Consider the following 20,517-nt stretch of genomic DNA (forward strand, 5'->3'; position numbering starts at 1 on the left):
ACCTGAGTTACATATGGAGGTTGAACATGGAGTACACCTTGGAGAAAGGTACGAACATCCGGCAGTGAAGTAATTTACTGTTGGAACCAGATGGAAAGCGCCGAGATGTGCACTTTCAATGTTGTTAAGCGAAGTCCAGCTTGGAGGAAGGTGAGAATCCTAGATACTCTAAAAAACTGTTGGTTTTAGCACATTGTAGCGCACCACTGAAGGTATATATGCCACACTCGATAATAGATACGGGCAGATTCCAGCTTTCTCGCTTTAAGCATGGTCTGGACAACCGACTGAGAATCCTTTTGCTCTTAGGATGGATGACTCAAGAGCCACGCCATCAAATTTAGATGAGCTAGGTCTGGAGGTAGACAGGGACCCTCAGACAACAAGTCTGGTAGCTGGGGAAGTGGAAAGGGAGCGTCTATGGATAGGTTCTGTAGATCGAAGAACCAATGACATATGGGCCTTGTCGGGACTACCACTTTGATGGTACCTCCTTCTTGTTTGAACTTCCAAAGACCCCTCGGAAAAAGTGGTCAGGAAGAGCCTCTGGACTCGAGATTACAAAAGTGCTCTCTGATGTATCATACACTGTGAAGGCGTGAGGGATGACTTATTCCAGTTGATGAGCCATATTTGTTGTAGGAAGGAAAGAGTCAGCTGGAGACAGTTGTTTAGTACCTCCAGGTCATCCAGATAAGGAAGAATTCTGACTCCCTGACAACGTATATGTGCTGCCATAACCGCCATAATTTTCGTGAAGACCCTGGGCGCAGTGGAGAGTCCAAAAAGGCAATGCCTGAAATTGGTAATTTTGGTGAATAATATCAAACCATAGGAATTTTTGGTGGGAAGGTACTATAGGAACTTGCAAGTAAACATCCTAAATGTCTAGTCACCATGAAATCCCCCGGCTCCATTGCTAGAACAATGGAGCATAGTGTTTCCATATGGAGATTGGGTACTCTGACAAATTTGAGAGACTAAGGTTTACCATAGGTCGATGAGATCCATTCGGTTTCTGCATCAGGAATAGTGTTGAATAGAACCCGGTCCCATATTGAGAGCAAGGGACAGGTATCTTCACTCCTGATTGCAGGAGGGATTGAATAACCTTTTGTAGGGCCAAAACCTTGCTGGGGTCTGAAGGGAGGCCTGTACAAAAGAACTGTTGAGGGGGTCGTCTCTTGAAGTAGCCAGCGTACCCATGAGAGATAACTTCTTGCACTCAGGCGTCTGTTGTAGTTAGGCACCAGGCGTGCACAAACTAAAGAAGTTGGCCTACCACCCTGTGGTCCCCCAGGAGGAGGCCAACCCTGTCATGCTACAAGCCTGTCATCACATTTGGCTGGTGGCCTGCTTGGACCTAGGTTTGTAGTCTCAGTAGACTTTTTTGTCTAAGGAAGGTCTGGCTTTCCCTTGTGGGCAAAAGGTACGAAAATTGGATGTCCGAGCCCTTGGCGTAGAAGCCAAGGGCAGGAAAGACGTCTTGGCAGCCGCTAGTGTAGCCATTATTTTATCCAATTCCACTCCATATAAGATATCCCCCATGAAGGGTAAGAATCCCAATGCCTTCTTAGAATCCATATCCTCTTTCCATAAGCAGAGTGAGGAGATGCGTCTAGCAAGGACAGAGGTAGCCGACGCTTTGGAGGCCATTCTGCTATCCACAGTTTTCTTTAAGGAAGACGTTGAAGGAATAGGCAAGGTGGGTGATTTCACCAAACGTGCGCAATGAGAATCCACCAGTGGGGGAATCTCTCACTTTGTACAGTCAGTAGCTGGAACAGTGTAGAAAGAAGTTAATTGCTTAGGCAGTTCCATAAGATGTTCAGGCTGAGGAAACTCCTCCTTGGAGCTTAAAACGGTGCAAGTTTTTCAGTTCAGGAGAAGGCTCATCATCCTCCACTTTCAGGATGGATTTGACCAGTACTCAGTGCAGCCACATCCAGGGCGAGTGAACCTCCTACCCTCCTGAGGGGGACCATTTGAGAGAGAAATCTGCCTCTTCTTCTTCACCAGATGATGCCTCTGAATATGTAATTTGTGCAGATGAGAGGATGAGACAGTACGCCTAGTGGCCCTAGAGGGTTAAGGCCTGTCATTCAGTAACATCTGCTGGAAGGCCACATAGGTTTGCATCAGGCTCTGTACTGAGGTAGATAGCACGTCCACCGAAGGGGATTAATGGCTGTGACTGGCATAGCCGGAGACATTGGGGACTGATATAGCAGTATATACCTGCTGAGGAACTCCCACAGGGGGAATAACTGCAGCAGTAGCCAGGTGGTCAGTTATATGACCCAGTAACTGAGAAAAAGGAAGCCCATGGGGGTTCCTGCCCAGAGACTGAAGGAGCTGGCTGGTACCCAGAAACTGAGGTAGGTGGAATGTAACAAGCTGCACAAAACAAACTGATTCATGCAGTTATCTCCTTTTACAATGTAATTTATTTATTATCCAGACGGGATAGAAAAGACATGGAGGGCTTACCCCCGGAGATAGTATATTACTGTATAGAGTGCTGTGACCCCTGTGTAGGTTTTATACCATCTTCTTTCTGTGTAAACATCTGGCTGTATTATATCCCCTGGGAGAAGGGAGGGGCCTTTTCAGGACTTGATTTGAGCGAATAAACATTTTTTTCCTCAAGACAACCGCTTCATCTTGTGACCAGCAGGGGTATGCCAAACGTAGCCCCGTTCTGCTGTCCAGTGTAACCCTGGCATCTCCAAGCTCCACCTTCAGCCAACTACCGTGCAGAGCCCTGGTCAAGTGACCAGTGGGGATCAGTCAACGCCACACAGGTGTGGTAAGACAGCGTGTCAACGCATACGGAGCAGAACCGAGCCACGGGAACCAGGAGTCTGGTGGTGGCAGCATTGTTCCCGCCCACTGTCCAGTGTGTGGAGTCAGTAACAGGCGATTGTAACCATGAATCCTCTAATTGGCCAGGTCCCATGTGACCGAAACCCATTCCGTGACCGTGGGACGCGCGGCCTTAGGAAACGTCTGGTCACAGCGCTCTGTTCCTCTCCACTACCTATATTGTTTCATGTGATCACTGACTAAGAAGCTGCGATTCACATACGAAATGAGTGTCATATAGCCATTATTATAAGAGATTGTCTTCTTATATATATTTCTCTACACGTGTGTTACACAGTTACCTGTGCACCTCTGCATCCACTGCTATATATAATCCTTAATAATAATAATAAACTTCTGCTTGTTATTTTTAATAACATTATAGTGTTGTTTGTAATAACTCTCCATGTGATATTTGTCATGGATAAACTTCTGTTATAAACACCCAACTGAGAACAGGGCTGATGGCGGAGGAGGGTGTAGGATAAGAGATTGCTGTAGTGACTGAGCAATGAGAATATGTGACTTCTGTAATAAGTGTTTATTACTCACCTGTGCTGATATCTGTAGGGATCTCCTCCTCCTTACACTGCTGATCACCCCTCACATACGTCTCTTCTCCCTCTGTATCGTCTGCCTTTATATCAGTCACATACGTCTCTTCTTCTCCCTCTATATCTTCTGCCTTTATATCAGTCACATACGTCTCTTCTTCTCCCTTTATATCTTCTGCCTTTATATCAGTCACATACGTCTCTTCTTCTCCCTCTATATCTTCTGCCTTTATATCAGTCACATACGTCTCTTCTTCTCCCTTTATATCTTCTGCCTTTATATCAGTCACATACGTCTCTACTTCTCCCTCTATATCTTCTGCCTTTATATCAGTCACATACGTCTCTTCTTCTTCCTCTATATCTTCTGCCTTTATATCAGTCACATACGTCTCTTCTTCTCCATCTATATCTTCTGCCTTTATATCAGTCACATACGTCTCTTCTTCTCCCTCTGTATCTTCTGCCTTTATATCAGTCACATAAGTCTCTTCTTCTCCCTCTATATCTTCTGCCTTTATATCAGTCACATACGTCTCTTCTTCTCCCTCTGTATCTTCTGCCTTTATATCAGACACATACGTCTCTTCTTCTTCCTCTATATCTTCTGCCTTTATATCAGTCACATACGTCTCTTCTTCTCCCTCTAGATCTTCTGCCTTTATATCAGTCTCATACGTCTCTTCTTCTCCCTTTATATCTTCTGCCTTTATATCACCCACATACGTCTCTTCTTCTCCCTCTGTATCTTCTGTCTTTATATCAGTCACATACGTCTCTTCTTCTCCCTCTGTATCTTCTGCCGTTATATCAGTCACATACGTCTCTTCTTCTCTCTCTGTATCTTCTGCCGTTATATCAGTCACATATGTCTCTTCTTCTCCCTCTATATATTCTGCCTTCATATCAGTTACATACGTCTCTTCTTCTCCCTCTCTATCTTCTGCATTTATATCAGTCACATACGTCTCTTCTTCTCCCTCTATATCTTCTGCCTTTATATCAGTCACATACGTCTCTTCTTCTCCCTCTATATCTTCTGCCTTTATATCAGTCACATACGTCTCTTCTTCTCCCTCTGTATCTTCTGTCTTTATATCAGTCACATACTTCTCTTCTTCTCCCTTTATATCTTCTGCATTTATATCAGTCACATACGTCTCTTCTTCTCCCTCTCTATCTTCTGCATTTATATCAGTCACGTACGTCTCTTCTTTTCCCTCTATATCAGTCACATACGTCTCTTCTTCTCCCCCTATATCTTCTGCCTTTATATCAGTCACACACGTCTCTTCTTCTTTCTCTATATCTTCTGCCTTCATATCAGTCACATACGTCTCTTCTTCTCCCTCTAGATCTTCTGCCTTTATATCAGTCACATACGTCTCTTCTTCTCCTTCTGTATCTGCTGCCTTCATATCAGTCACATACGTCTCTCCTTCTCCCTCTATATCTTCTGCCTTTATATCAGTCACATACGTCTCTCCTTCTCCCTCTATATCTTCTGTTTTAATATCAGACAGACGTTCTACCTAAAAAAAAACAACAACACTATAAAAAGGATTTTAATACCTACCGGTAAATCTTTTTCTCTTAGTCTGTAGAGGATGCTGGGGTCACATCAAGAACCATGGGGAATAGATGGGATCCACAGGAGACATGGGCCCTTTAAGACTTTCAAAGGGGTGTGAACTGGCTCCTCCCTCTATGCCCCTCCTCCAGACTTCAGTTATAGGAACTGTGCCCAGGGAGACGGACATTTCGAGGAAAAGGATTTATAGTTAAACTAAGGTGAGATACATACCAGCTCAAACCTCAAGCACGCCGTACAACATGGCTTTTAATACAACGCAAGTCAACGGCATGAACAACATCACCAACAGGCTGACTATAAACGTAACACAGTATGTATGTAACCATAACTAATAACTGCAGATACAGTATGCACTGGGACGGGCGCCCAGCATCCTCTATGGACTAAGAGAAAAGGATTTACCGATAGATATTAAAATCCTATTTTCTCATACGTCCTAGAGGATGCTGGGGTCACATCAAGAACCAAAGTTCTAGAATGGGCGGGAGAGTGTGGATGACTCTGCAGCACTGTTTGACCAAATATGAGGTCCTCATTAGCCAGGGTATCTAACTTGTAGAACTTCGTAAAGGTGTTTGAACCCGACCAAGTAGCTGCTTGGCAGAGTTGTAATGCCGAGACCCCCCGGGCAGCCGCCCAGGACGAACCCGCCTTTCTGGTAGACTGGGCCTTCACCGATTTCGGTAACGGCAATCCAGCCGTAGCATGAGCCTGCTGAATCGTATGACAGATCCAGAGCACAATAGTCTGCTTGGAAGCAGGAGCCCCAATTTTATTGTGAGCATACAGGACAAACAGAGCCTCTGTTTCCTAAACTGAACCGCTCTGGCGACATAAATTTTCAAAGCTCTTACTACATCGAGAAACTTCGATTCCAGCAAGGCGTCAGTAGCCACTGGCACCACAATAGGTTGGTTCAAGTGTAACGACGAAACCACTTTTGGCAGAAACTGCTGACGAGTCCTCAACTCTGCTCTATCTTCATGGAAGATCAAATAAGGGCTCTTGTGAGGCAAGGCCGCTAATTCAGACACCCGCCTGGCGGATGCCAAGGCCATCAGCATGACCACTTTCCAAGTAAGGAATTTCAACTCTACCTTCTGTAAAGGTTCAAACAAATGAGATTGAAGGAATTGCAACACCACGTTAAGATCCCATGGTGCTACAGGGGGCACAAATGGAGGTTGGATGTGCAACGCGCCTTTCACGAAGGTCTGAACTTCTGGAAGGGAGGCCAATTGTTTTTGGCAGAAAACTGAAAAAGCTGAAATTTGAACTTTAATTGAGCCCAACTTTAGGCCCGAAACCATATCGGCTTGTAGAAAATGGAGAAATCGTCCTAACTGAAAATCTTCCATAGGAGCCTTCTTGGATTCACACCAAGACACGTATTTTCTCCAAATACGGTGGTAATGTTTAGACATTACTCCCTTCCTGGCCTGAATAAGAGTGAGGATCACTTCCTTGGGAATACCCTTTCGGGCTAGGATCCGGCGTTCAACCTCTAGGCCGTCAAACGAAGTTGCGGTAAGTCTTGGAACACGCACGGCCCCTGCTGTAACAGATCCTCCCTCAGAGAAAGAGGCCAGGGATCTCCTATGAGTAATTCCTGAAGATCTGGATACAAAGCCCTTCTTGGCCTGTCTGAAACAATGAGGATCGCTTGAACCTTTTGTGAGGATACAGATTCTCTGATCACTCAGGTAAACAGTTTAGTAAAGTGGCAAATGCCCTTTATTGTAAATATACACACACACAGTACACAATGACATTAACAATTGTAAGCCAGGATGGTATCTTACTTACTAAGTCCCCACAGTAGTTTAGAATTACAGATCCCTGCGATCTCCTGCTGTTACACACTGGCCATGGTTCTGTGTCCCCTGGTCTAAAATACCAGCTCACACGGTGTCCTGCGCCACGGATTCTCACCACTGACGGCACCGCAATGCCTAGTCAGTGACTGTACTTCAGAGGTTCATCCACTCTCTGACCCTTCTGTCCAGATCTCTCTCCCTCACCAGAAGAGCTCACTCTTGTTATACCCTCCCCTGTCTATTCATCACACAAGTTGGTCCGTCAGGAGGTCACAGAGGAGACGAGGTGTCTGGGCTCCTGTACACAATGGGGTGTATGTGATCAGATTGCCTGCAGCTCCATACATAACCTGTTTACTACTGAACCTACTCCTCCTAATCACATCTGATTGTACAGCTAGGGGACTTACATTACAATGAAGTGTTTACCATGTTAAATAACACTCTGGCATAGACTAATTCCTGTTAATAATTACACACATTGCACACAGTATAACCAAATAAAATACATGTTCCAATTATAACAGATAAATATAACTGTACAATAGAATAACTACAATACAATATTGCCTAGCATATAACTAATAACATATCGGCAATTAGTGGAGTCCATGGGGAGGACCAGGGCTAGGAAAGTAACCGCAGGTATTTTACAACTGTGCGACACGACGCGCCGGCTGTGTCGTTACACCTTTGTTCTTCTTATGATCTTTATCACTTTTGGAATGAGTGGAAGCGGATGAAACACGTACACCGACTGAAATACCCACAGTGTCACTAGGGCGTCCACTGCTATTGCTTGAGGGTCTCTTGACCTGGAACAATATCTCTGAAGTTTCTTGTTGAGGCGAGACGCCATCATGTCTATTTGAGGAATTTCCCAAAGACTTGTCACTTCCGCAAAGACCTCTTGATGAAGACCCCACTCTCCTGGATGGAGATCGTGTCTGCTGATGAAGTCTTCTTCCCAGTTATCCACTCCTGGAATGAAGATTGCTGACACAGCGCTTGTATGCCTTTCCGCCCAATGGAGCACCTTTGTGGCCTCTGCTATTGCCGCTCTGCTCTTTATTCCACCCTGGCAGTTTATGTACGCTACTGCTGTTATGTTGTCCGACTTAATCAAGACGGGCCGACTACGAAGATGTTCCGCTTGCAGAAGCCCGCTGTGAATGGCCCTTAACTCCAGAACGTTTATGTGTAGACACATTTCCTGGCTTGACCATCTTCCCTGGAAGCTTTTCCCCTGCATGACTGCTCCCCAGCCTCAAAGACTCGCATCCGTGGTCACTAAGATCCAGTCCTGGATCCCGAACCTGCGTACCTCTAGGGGGTGAGAGCTGTGCAGCCACCACAGGAGTCAGATTCTGGTCTTGGAAGACAGGGTTATCCTTCAGTGCATGTGCAGATGGGACCCGGACCACTTGTCCAACAGGTCCCACTGAAACACTCTGGCATGGAATCTGCCAAACTGAATGGCCTCGTAGGCCGCCACCATCTTTCCCAGCAACCGAGTTCAGAATTGGTCTGACTGAGCCGTCTGGCTTCGGGACCATGAACAGGCTCGAATAAAAGCCTTCTCCCTGTTGTGACGGGGGAACCCTGACAATGACTTGAGTGTGACACAATTTCTGTATTGCGGCGCATACCACCTCCCTGTCTGGAAGAGAAGCTGGTTAGGCTGATTTGAAAAATCGGTGAGGGGGGACGTCTTGAAACTCCAGTTTGTACCCTTGGGACACTATTTTTAAAACCCATGGGCCAGGGCTGAACGAGCCCAGAACTGACTGAAGAGCCTGAGACGTGCCCCCACCGGTGCGGACTCCTGCAGAGGAGCCCCAGCATCATGCGGGGACTTGGCAAAAGCTGGGGAGGACTTCTGCTCCTGGGAACCGGCCTCGGACGGTGATCGTTTCCCTTTTCCCTTTCCTCTCATAGCAAGGAAGGAAGACCCTCGGCCCTTTCTGTATTTATTGGGCTGAAAGGACTGCATCTGATAGTGGTGTGCTTTCTTTTGTGGTGCAGGCACATAAGGTAAAAATGATGATTTACCCGTGGTAGCCGTAGATACAAAGTCAGCGAGGCCGTCACCAAACAATACACCACCTTTATACGGTAGAGACTCCATAGCTTTCTTAGAGTCAGCATCAGCATTCCATTGATGAATCCACAATGCTCTCCTAGCTGAGACTGCCATGGCATTGGCTTGTGATCCCAAGAGGCCAATATCTCTCGCAGCTTCTTTTAGGTAGACTGCAGCGTCCCTGATATGACCCAGTGTCAGAAGAATGCTATTCCTATCCAGGGTATCCAATTCAGACGACAGGTTATCTGCCCATTTTTCGATAGCACTGCTCACCCACGCAGATGCAATGGCTGGTCTGAGTAGCGTACCCGTGGTGACATAAATGGATTTCAATGTATTTTCCTGCCTACGATCCGCAGGATCCTTTAGGGCTGCCGTGTCAGGGGACGGGAGAGCCACCTTTTTGGACAACCGTGACAGAGCTTTGTCCACAATGGGGGGTGACTCCCATTTTTCCCTATCCCCAGAGGGAAACGGATACGCCATTACAATCCTTTTGGGAATCTGAAACTTTTTGTCAGGACTTTTCCAAACCTATTCACAAAGCGTGTTCAGTTCATGAGAGGAAATGTTACCTCAGGTTTCTTCCCTTTATACATACAGACCCTAGCATCAGGAACAGTAGGGTCCTCAGTGATATGTAACACGTCTTTTATTGCCACAATCATGTACTGAATGCTCTTTGCCAGTTTTGGATCTAATCTGGCATCACTATAGTCGACACTTGAATCAGTGTCCGTGTCGGTATCCCTGTCTGTCAACTGGGCAAATTAACGTTTTTGTGACCCCGAGGGTGTCTGGACTTGAAACAACACATCCTCTACGGATTTCTTCCAAGCCTGGTTCTGGGACTCAGATTTATCCAATCTTTTATTTATCATTCAAGCACTCAAAACAGTCACCCAATCAGGTGTCGGCGGCGCCGATAGGGTCACTCCCACAGCCGTTTGTGTCCCTAACATAGTCTCCTCCTGGGAAGAGCACTCCGCCACAGACATACCGACACACGTGCACCCACCACCCACAGACACACCGGGCATATAGGGGACAGACCCACAGTTAAGCCTGTCCGAGAGCCACAGAGGGGGATATTGCCAGCTCACACCCCAGCATCCAAACCTGGTCCTAAAACACTACAGAAAATGTCCCAGACCTGCAGCGCTTTTATAAATTACATACAATGCACCAAAATCACTGTGCCCCCCCTCCCCCAATTGCACCCTGTTACTTGTACAGCAGTGTGAGGAAGGACCCTCTGCAGCCCGTGTAGAAAAAATGATGCCGGGCTGTGTGCTGTGAGGGCTAAGCCCCGCCCCCGTAATGGCACGCTTCAGACCTTTCAGACCCGCTCTTTTTTAAACTTTATTATACTGGCGGGGGCCCTGGCACTATGTCCACTCTTGCCAGTCAGTTATTTTGAGGTTAAAATGCTGCACAACCCCCCCCCCCCCCCCCCCCCCGTGCGGTACCTCAAAGCCGTCACTGAAGTCTTCTGATCTTCTTCTACTCGCTGTCTTCTGACTTCTGGCTCTGCAAGGGGGGTGACGGCAGGCTCTGGGAACGAGCATCTAGGCGTACCTAGCGATCAGACCCTCAGGAGCTAATGGTGTCCTGTAGCCAAAGAAGCAGAGCCTTGAAACTCACAAAAGTAGATCTGACTTCTCTCCCGTAAGTCCCACGATGCAGGGAGACTGTTGCCAGCAGTGCTCCCTGAAAATAATAAACCTAACATAAGTCTTTTCAGAGAAACTCAGTAGAGCTCCTCAGTGTGCATCCAGTCTGCCTGGGCACAGAATCTAACTGGAGTCTGGAGGAGGGGCATAGAGGGAGGAGCCAGTTCACACACCTTTGAAAGTCTTAAAGTGCCCATGTTTCCTGTGGATCCCGTCTATACCCCAAGGTTCTTGATGTGACCCCAGCATCCTCTTGGACGTATGAGAAAATAATACAATGGCATTTGCATAGTGTTAGCTTAAACTAAGGGTGAAACAGTATAATATCAGTGTATAATACACACAGCTCCTCTACAGATCATATAGTGACAGTCACTTTGGTATATTGGGGAGACCCTAAATCCCACCTACCTGATCCTCCTGTGGGATCCTGGGATTCTCCTCTGTACAATCCTGGGAATACAGAGGACGGGGACATCTCTCTGGGGTATCTCTGTTACTGGGCCCATCTGTAGGAGACACACAGTGACTGAGTACAGTGTATATATGTGATTATCAGATGATGTGTGTATATAGGGGCCCCCATACCTGCTCTCCCCTGTACAATACATGACAGTCTTCTCTTACCCAGTGATGTGAGGGGCCGGTGATTCTCCTTCATCACGTCCTGGTACAGACCCCTGTGTTCCTCTATACACTCCACCTCCTGCATGGAGACATAGTGACATCCTGACACCTTATAGGAACCTGACACACACAGTGATACAGTCATCACCCAGACACATCCCCTGGTGTTACTGTATAATGCCCCATTCCCAGCAGTCACCTCTCCAGTCATCACCCAGACACGTCCCCTGGTGTTACTGTATAATGCCCCATTCCCAGCAGTCACCTCTCCAGTCATCACCCAGACACATCCCCTGGTGTTACTGTATAATGTCCCATTCCCAGCAGTCACCTCTCCAGTCATCACCCAGACACGTCCTCTGGTGTTACTGTATAATGTCCCATTCCCAGCAGTCACCTCTCCAGTCATCACCCAGACACATCCCCTGGTGTTACTGTATAATGCCCCATTCCCAGCAGTCACCTCTCCAGTCATCAACTAGACACATTCCCTGGTGTTACTGTATAATATCCCATTCCCAGCAGTCACCTCTCCAGTCATCACCCAGACACGTCCCCTGGTGTTACTGTATAATATCCCATTCCCAGCAGTCACCTCTCCAGTCATCACCCAGACACGTCCCCTGGTGTTACTGTATAATGTCCCATTCCCAGCAGTCACCTCTCCAGTCATCACCCAGACACATCCCCTGGTGTTACTGTATAATATCCCATTCCCAGCAGTCACCTCTCCAGTCATCACCCAGACACGTCCCCTGGTGTTACTGTATAATGTCCCATTCCCAGCAGTCACCTCTCCAGTCATCACCCAGACACGTCCCCTGGTGTTACTGTATAATGTCCCATTCCCAGCAGTCACCTCTCCAGTCATCACCCAGACACATCCCCTGGTGTTACTGTATAATGCCCCATTCCCAGCAGTCACCTCTCCAGTCATCACCCAGACACATCCCCTGGTGTTACTGTATAATGCCCCATTCCCAGCAGTCACCTCTCCAGTCATCACCCAGACACTTTCCCTGGTGTTACTGTATAATGTCCCATTCCCAGCAGTCACCTCTCCAGTCATCACCCAGACACGTCCCCTGGTGTTACTGTATAATGTCCCATTCCCAGCAGTCACCTCTCCAGTCATCACCCAGACACATCCCCTGGTGTTACTGTATAATGCCCCATTCCCAGCAGTCACCTCTCCAGTCATCACCCAGACACATCCCCTGGTGTTACTGTATAATGCCCCATTCCCAGCAGTCACCTCTCCAGTCATCACCCAGACACTTTCCCTGGTGTTACTGTATAATGTCCCATTCCCAGCAGTCACCTCTCCAGTCATCAACTAGACACATTCCCTGGTGTTACTGTATAATATCCCATTCCCAGCAGTCACCTCTCCAGTCATCACCCAGACACATCCCCCGGTGTTACTGTATAATGTCCCATTCCAAGCAGTCACCTCTCCAGTCATCACCCAGACACGTCCCCCGGTGTTACTGTATAATGCCCCATTCCCGGCAGTCACCTCTCCAGTCATCACCCAGACACATCCCCTGGTGTTACTGTATAATGTCCCATTCCCAGCAGTCATCACCCAGACACATCCCCTGGTGTTACTGTATAATGCTCCATTCCCAGCAGTCACCTCTCCAGTCATCACCCAGACACGTCCCCTGGTGTTACTGTATAATGCCCCATTCCCAGCAGTCACCTCTCCAGTCATCACCCAGACACATCCCCTGGTGTTACTGTATAATGCCCCATTCACAGCAATCACCTCTCTAGTCATCACCCACACACATCTCCTGGTGTTACTGTATAATGTCCCATTCCCAGCAGTCACCTCTCCAGTCATCACCCAGACACATCCCCTGGTGTTACTGTATAATGTCTCATTCCCGGCAGTCACCTCTCCAGTCATCACCCAGACACGTCCCCTGGTGTTACTGTATAATGTCCCATTCCCAGCAGTCACCACTCCAGTCATCACCCAGACACGTCCCCTGGTGTTACTGTATAATGTCAAGGGGTCAGCTTGCTGGGGGTAGCTTGCGTGGAATTTAATAAGTGTGGAAATAAGAAGTGTGTTATCCGAACAGTTAAAAAAACAGTTGAACAAACATTGAGCACCATCAAGGAAAGGTAATTTACTTAAACAACTTATTCCTACACAACTTAACCCAAAATTATCTCACAAATCACCACAGCATGTTCATCAAACTACTGTTTCTTATTTCAATTCATGGAATTCTCACCAAATGTAACACATTCTACACTCACCCTAAAACTCACCCCTCTGTGCACATTACAGCTTCTATTCTCCACTCCCCTCTTCTAACCACTCATGAGCTTTATACTTACTTCTCTGCAAGTACTTTGACAACCACAATTGGCCACCAGAATAAACACTCGCAAACATCCACCAATATTTATCTCACTCTTCTGCTTTTATTAGCTGGTGCCATGTCACCAAATCCAGGTCCCAACCACCTGTCCCTCTCACACTCAGCTATCTCAAAACAACATAGAAATCCATCTAACCTCATAAATATCACGCGTCTCCCATCCCCTTCCAAGTCACTAAAATGTGGCTTATGGAATGCACGCTCTGTTTGTAACAAATTAACATCCATCCATGACCTCTTCATATCTCACAACTTTTATCTGCTGACTATAACCTGGCTCACACAATCAGACACGGCCTACCCTGCAGCACTATCACACGGTGGTTTCCACTTCACAACCCCCCCCCCAGGCCTGGTAATAGTAAAGGTGGTGCGGTTGGAATCTTACTGTCCCAATTTTTCACATACACTGTTCTACCTCAGGTTCCATCACTCGCATTCACATAATTTGAAGTTCACTCTATCAGGATTTTCACCTCTTTCTCTCTGCATGTTGCAGCTATTGCCCTCCTGGGCAACCCGAACAACAATTTCTAGAAGATTTTTCTGCCTGGCTCCCGCGCATCTTATCCTCTGACATATCAACCATCATTATGGGCAATTTCAATATAGCTCTTGACAGTCCGCAATCTGTTCATGCCTCCAAACTCCTCTCTCTAACCTCCTCTCTTGGCCTCACCCAATGGTCTGACATAGCTACACACCAGAAGGGCCACTGCCTTGATCTTGTGTTCACCAGGCTCTGCTCAGTTTCTGAATTCATTAACACTCCTTTCCCTCTCTCTAATCACAACCTGATCACCTTCACAATCTCTTCTATTACTCTAAATTCTATGACACTAAAACCTAGCAAGCCTCCTCTAACCCGCAGAAATACTAACAATATACATTTTCTACAACTTTCCACTTCTCTGCAACAACTGCTCTCACGAATCTCTACATTAACCACACCTGACACTGCTGTATCCCACCTGCACAAGACCCTAGAGAGTGCCCTTGATGAAGTGGCTCCAGCTAGCCATCACACTCCACGTAGGCTTAGATGCCAACCGTGGCACTCTAAATCAACAATACACCTATAAAAACTGTCACGTAAAGTAGAACGTCAGTGGCGGAAATCTCAGAATCCAAGTGACTTCCTCACATATAAGACCACCTACCACTCCTATCATCAGGTTCTGGACACTGCCAAAGAAACATACTTCCAATCTCTACTCATGCCACCAACCCCAAGCGACTTATTAATACATATAAATCACTTCTTTACCCTCCATCACCTCCCCCACTAGCTACTATCAGTGCACAAGAACTTGCCTCCTACTTCAAGGATAAGATTGATAAAATCCGAGATGAAATGGTATGCTCTTCCTCAGCCAGTGACCTGCTCAATTCCCTACCTGAACCCTCTGGCACTTTCTCTTCATTTGATGCCACAAGTGAAGATGAAGTATCATCAGTCTTTCCATCCTCCTACTCCACTACCTCTCCACTTGATCCTATACCCTCACAAGTCAGTAAAACTCTGTCTTCTGTGCTTATCCCAACCTTAACTAAAATCTGTAATCTCTCTCTCTACTGGTATCTTTCCTTCTCTGTTTAAGCATGCAGTGATTACTCCCATTCTAAACAAACACACCTCTGACCCAAACACACTCTCTAACTACCGTCCCATTTCTCAGCTACCATATCCCTCCAAGCTACTTGAGAGACTTGCCTACACTCGCCTTACACACATTCTTAACTCCCACAACTTATTGGACCCACTTCAGTCAGGCTTTCATGCCCAACACTCCACAGACACTGCACTGACCAAAGTAGTGAATGATCTAGTCACTGCTAGATCTAAAGCCCATTACACACTACTCATTCTTCTAGATCTCTCTGCTGCTTATGACACTGTTGACCACTCTCTTCTCATACAAATACTACAATCTCTAGGTCTTCAGGACACGGCCCTCTCCTGGTTCTCATCCTACCTATCTAATCGCTCTTTCAGTGTTCACTTCTCTGATTCTACCTCTTCTTCTCTACCTCTATCAGTTGGAGTACCGCAAGGCTCAGTCTTGGGTCCTCTGCTGTTCTCAGTCTGTACCTCATCTCATCGCTGGGTGATCATATCATACAACCCATTAAGAAACTGGCAAGCTGGTGGACCATTATGCAACAGGTAGCATCTATCCTTGTGTATCAATGCCTATTTCCCCATAGATTGTAAGTTTGCGAGCAGGGCCTTTCTACCTCTATGGTTGTCTGTTTTTACCCAGTTTCGTTCTATTACTGCTGTTCTAATTGTAAAGCGCAACAGAATATGCTGCGCTATATAAGAAACTGCTAATAAATAATAAATACAACACAGGCCGCTCCCCCTGTATACTATGACATCACAGAAAGCTACCCCTGTATATTATGACAACACATGCCGCTCCCCCTGTATACTATGACAGCACAGGAAGCTACCCTGTATATTATGACAACACAGGCCGCTGCCCCTGTATATTATGACAACACAGGCCACGCCTTCTGTATAGAAAGAAAATACATTCCGCTCACCCTATATAATAATAGTAACAAGACACCACAGGTCCCTCCACTTGTATATTATGACACACAGGCCGCTCCCCCTGTATACTATGACAGTACAGGATGCTAACCCTGTAATATGACAACACAGGCCACTCCTTCTGTATAGAAAGACAATACATGTCGCTCACCCTATATAATAAAAGTAAGAAGACACCACAGGCCACTTCCCCTGTATAAAAGGGCAACACAGGCTGCATAGTAGGATGTCATAATCCACTACCCCTGTATAGGAGGTTGCCCCAGTTCGCTCCCCCTGTACAGTAGGACAACACATGCCACTCCCCTGTATTTTAATACAGCTCCTCTGAATATTAATACAACATATGCCGCTCCACCTGTATAGTACAATGCCACAGGACACAACACCTGTAATGTCCCGTTTATAGAATTACAGCAACGGCGGGGTCTGCGCCACCTGTATCACGGTAACGGTGGGGTGTGCGCCCTCTGTATTACGGTAAAGGCGGGGACTGCGCCACCTGTATAACGGTAATGGCGGGGTCTGCGCCACCTGTATTACGGTAACGGCTGGGTCTTGCGCCACCTGTATTACGGTAACGACGGGGTCTGCGCCACCTGTATTACGGTAACGGCGGGGTCTGTGTCACCTGTGTTACGGTAACGGCGGAGTCTGCGCCACCTGTGTTACGGTAACGGCGGAGTCTGCGCCACCTGTGTTACGGTAACGGCGGAGTCTGCGCCACCTGTATTACAGTAACGGCGGGGTCTGCATTCCCTGTATTACGGTAATGGCGGGGTCTGAGCCACCTGTATTACAGTAACGGCGGGGTCTTGCGCCACCTGTATTACGGTAATGGTGGGGTCTGCGCTACCTCTATTACGGTAACGACGGAGTCTGCGCCACCTGTATTGCGGTAACGGCGGAGTCTGCGCCACCTGTATTACGGTAACGGCGGGGTCTGCGCCACTTGTGTTACAATAACGGCGGGGTCTGCGCCTCCTGTATTACGGTAACGGCGGAGTCTGCGCCACCTGTATTACGGTAACGGTGGGGACTGCGCCACCTGTATTACGGTAACGGCGGGGTCTGTGCCTCCTGTATTACAGTAACGGCGGAGTCTGCGCCACCCGTGTTACGGTAACGGCGGAGTCTGCGCCACCTGTATTACAGTAACGGCGGGGTCTGTGTCACCTGTGTTACGGTAACGGCGGAGTCTGCACCACCTGTGTTACGGTAACGGCGGAGTCTGCGCCACCTGTATTACAGTAACGGCGGGGTCTGCATTCCCTGTATTACGGTAATGGCGGGGTCTGAGCCACCTGTATTACAGTAACGGCGGGGTCTTGCGCCACCTGTATTACGGTAATGGTGGGGTCTGCGCTACCTCTATTACGGTAACGGCGGAGTCTGCGCCACCTGTGTTACAATAACGGCGGGGTCTGCGCCACCTGTATTACGGTAACGGCGGAGTCTGCGCCACCTGTATTACGGTAACGGTGGGGACTGCGCCACCTGTATTACGGTAACGGCGGGGTCTGCGCCTCCTGTATTACAGTAACGGCGGAGTCTGCGCCACCCGTGTTACGGTAACGGCGGAGTCTGCGCCACCTGTATTACGGTGACGGCGGAGTCTGCGCCACCTGTATTACGGTAACGGCTGAGTTTTCGCCACCTGTATTACGGTAACGGCGGAGTCTTCGCCACCTGTATTACGGTAACGGCGGGGTCTGCGCCACCTGTATTACGGTAACGGCGGAGTCTGCGCCACCTTTATTACGGTAACGGCGGAGTCTGCGCCACCTGTGTTACGGTAACGGCGGGGTCTGCGCCACCTGTATTACAGTAATAGGACACTAGAGTGTCAGCCACCAGAGGCTGCTCCAGCTGCACTATAACAAGGCACCAGAGGCTGCTCCCCCTGTAGTACAGAACCTGACACCAGAGCTGCTCAGCCTATAGAATAATAATAATAATATCATTACCTGCTGCCAGACACAGCAATGGCTGCTCTCTGCTCCTGCTGCCTTGTGGAAATGATAGAAGGAAGGCGGAGCTCAGACCAGGAGAAAATGGCCGCCGCTCCTGACGTCACTACACGGCCAGGGAACCTATTGCTGCTGACGGACTGGTCTACAAGAAAATGGCCGCCGGCCTCTTGCACTGAGGACATAAATGGTAATATCCATTACAGAAGGCGGGGTGTGGGAGGGGAGGAACCAGTCCATAGGAATCAGCTGTGCCAATCACTATTTACTTCCGGACTGTGCGTTCCACCTTACTTCCGGACTGTGCGTTCCACATACAGGAAGTTAGTTTTCATCGACTGCTGCAGCCTCGCGGTGTCCGTGGAGATCAGGTAATGGCGTCTAACTATACAGGGGGAGCAGCCTGTGGTGTCCTGATATTATTATTATACAGGGGGAGCAGCCTGTGGTGTCCTGTTATTATTACTATACAGGGGGAGCAGCCTGTGGTGTCCTGTTATTATTACTATACAGGGGGAGCAGCCTGTGGTGTCCTGTCATTATTATTAATATACAGAGGGAGCAGCCTGTGGTGTCCTGTTATTATTATTATACAGGGGGAGCAGCCTGTAGTGTCCTGTTCTTATTACTATACAGGGGGAGCAGCCTGTGGTGTCCTGTTATTATTATTATACGGGGGAGCAGCTTGTGGTGTCTTGTTATTAGTAATATACAGTGGGAGCAGCCTGTGGTGTCCTGTTATTAATAATAATAATATTATACAGGGGGAGCAGTCTGTGGTGTCCTGTTGTTGTTGTTGTTATTATTATTATTATACAGGTGGAGCAGCCTGTAGTGTCCTGTTGTTGTTATTATTATTATACAGGGGGAGCAGTCTGTGGTTTCATGTTATTATTATACAGGAGGAGTAGCCTGTGGTGTCCTGTTATTATTATACAGGGTGAGCAACCTGTGGTGTCCTGTTGTTATTATTATTTCTCTTACGTCCTAGAGGATGCTGGGGACTCCGTAAGGACCATGGGGTATAGACGGGCTCCGCAGGAGATAGGGCACCTAAAAAGAACTTTGACTATGGGTGTGCACTGGCTCCTCCCTCTATGCCCCTCCTCCAGACCTCAGTTAGATTCTGTGCCCAGAGGAGAAGGGTGCACTGCAGAGAGCTCTCCTGAGTTTTCTGTTTTAAAAGAATTTTGTTAGGTTTTTTATTTTCAGGGAGTCCTGTTGGCAACAGGCTCCCTGCATCGTGGAACTGAGGAGAGAGAAGCAGGGCTGGCTTTACGGTTGGGCTCTGTTTCTAGGCTACTGGACACCATTAGCTCCAGAGGGAGTCGGAACACAGGTCTCACCTGGGGTTCATCCCGGAGCCGCGCCGCCGTCCTCCTCACAGATGCCGAAGATGGAAGCCGGGTGAGTATGAGAAGGCAGAAGACATCAGATCTTCATGAGGTAAGGTGCGCGCCATTGCTCCCACTATACACACACAGAGCAGCACTGAAGGGTGCAGGGCGCTGGGGGGGGGGCGCCCTGGGCAGCAATATTCCTCACTTCTGGGCATGTTAAAATGGATTAGGCTGTGGAGGCAGAAAATCCAAGAATCCCCCGCCATTTTAATAAAAAAAGCACTGGGACCGAAGCCCGCCGTTAGGTGGGCGGGGCTTGATCCTCCGCACTAACCAGCGCCATTTTCTCCACAGAAGCTGCATGCTGAACGCTGGCTCCCTGGTCTCTCCCCTGCTGAACTTCACAGGCTGGAAAAAAGAGGAGGGGGGCACATTGGCGACGCAGTGGGAATTGGAATATTATATATAAAAAAGTGCTATCTGGTCATATTTTTCCACAGTGTTATTAAGCGTACTCTCTCTCTGTCTCTCCTAAGGGCCTGGTTGGGGTTTTGTACCCTTGTAGGTTTAACCCTGTGTGTGTGGGTGTCGGTACGTGGTGTCGACATGTCTGAAGCGGAAAGCTTCTCCAAGGAGGAGGTGGAGCAAATGAGTGATGTGTTCCCGTCGGTTGTGCCGACTCAGGAATGGATGGACATGTGGCATATGTTGAATGCAAGTGTGACATCTTTACATAAAAGGCTTGATAAGGCTGAATTACGGGGGACATCAGGGGGTCAATCTTCTGAGAATGCTGATTTAGATTACCTTATTAAACACTCTAAGAGGTTAAGAGACACAATACGCAATTGGCGTACGAGGTACCGTAAGGGTACGCTCTTAGCGTAGCGGACGCTAAATCGGGAGCGAGCTGCTCGAGCGACACAAACGCTCGCGAGAATATGCTGTTGGTATCGGGCACACTATAGGTGAGCGACTAACGTAATGCTACGCTATTAGCGTAGCAGACGCTCGGGACCACGAGGAGATCAC

General features: G+C 47.9%; 1 protein-coding gene across 1 annotated transcript in view; it reads right to left on the minus strand.

The window, feature by feature from the left end:
• Positions 1 to 18,207, minus strand: part of LOC135035821 (zinc finger protein 615-like) — a 47,314-nt gene extending 29,107 nt beyond the window's left edge. Inside the window, exons 1-4 of the mRNA XM_063954374.1 lie at positions 18,143 to 18,207; positions 11,217 to 11,295; positions 10,997 to 11,098; positions 3,418 to 4,947 (exon numbers count right to left, since the gene is read on the minus strand). Coding sequence (XP_063810444.1) covers positions 3,418 to 4,947; positions 10,997 to 11,098; positions 11,217 to 11,250 — 1,666 coding nt within the window. The 5' untranslated portion in view covers positions 11,251 to 11,295; positions 18,143 to 18,207. The remainder of the gene's footprint in view (positions 1 to 3,417; positions 4,948 to 10,996; positions 11,099 to 11,216; positions 11,296 to 18,142) is intronic.
• Between the last annotated feature and the right edge of the window lie 2,310 nt (positions 18,208 to 20,517).

The sequence above is a fragment of the Pseudophryne corroboree genome, unplaced genomic scaffold, assembly GCF_028390025.1.
Source record: "Pseudophryne corroboree isolate aPseCor3 unplaced genomic scaffold, aPseCor3.hap2 scaffold_613, whole genome shotgun sequence".
In the NCBI taxonomy this organism is placed as follows: domain Eukaryota; kingdom Metazoa; phylum Chordata; class Amphibia; order Anura; family Myobatrachidae; genus Pseudophryne; species Pseudophryne corroboree.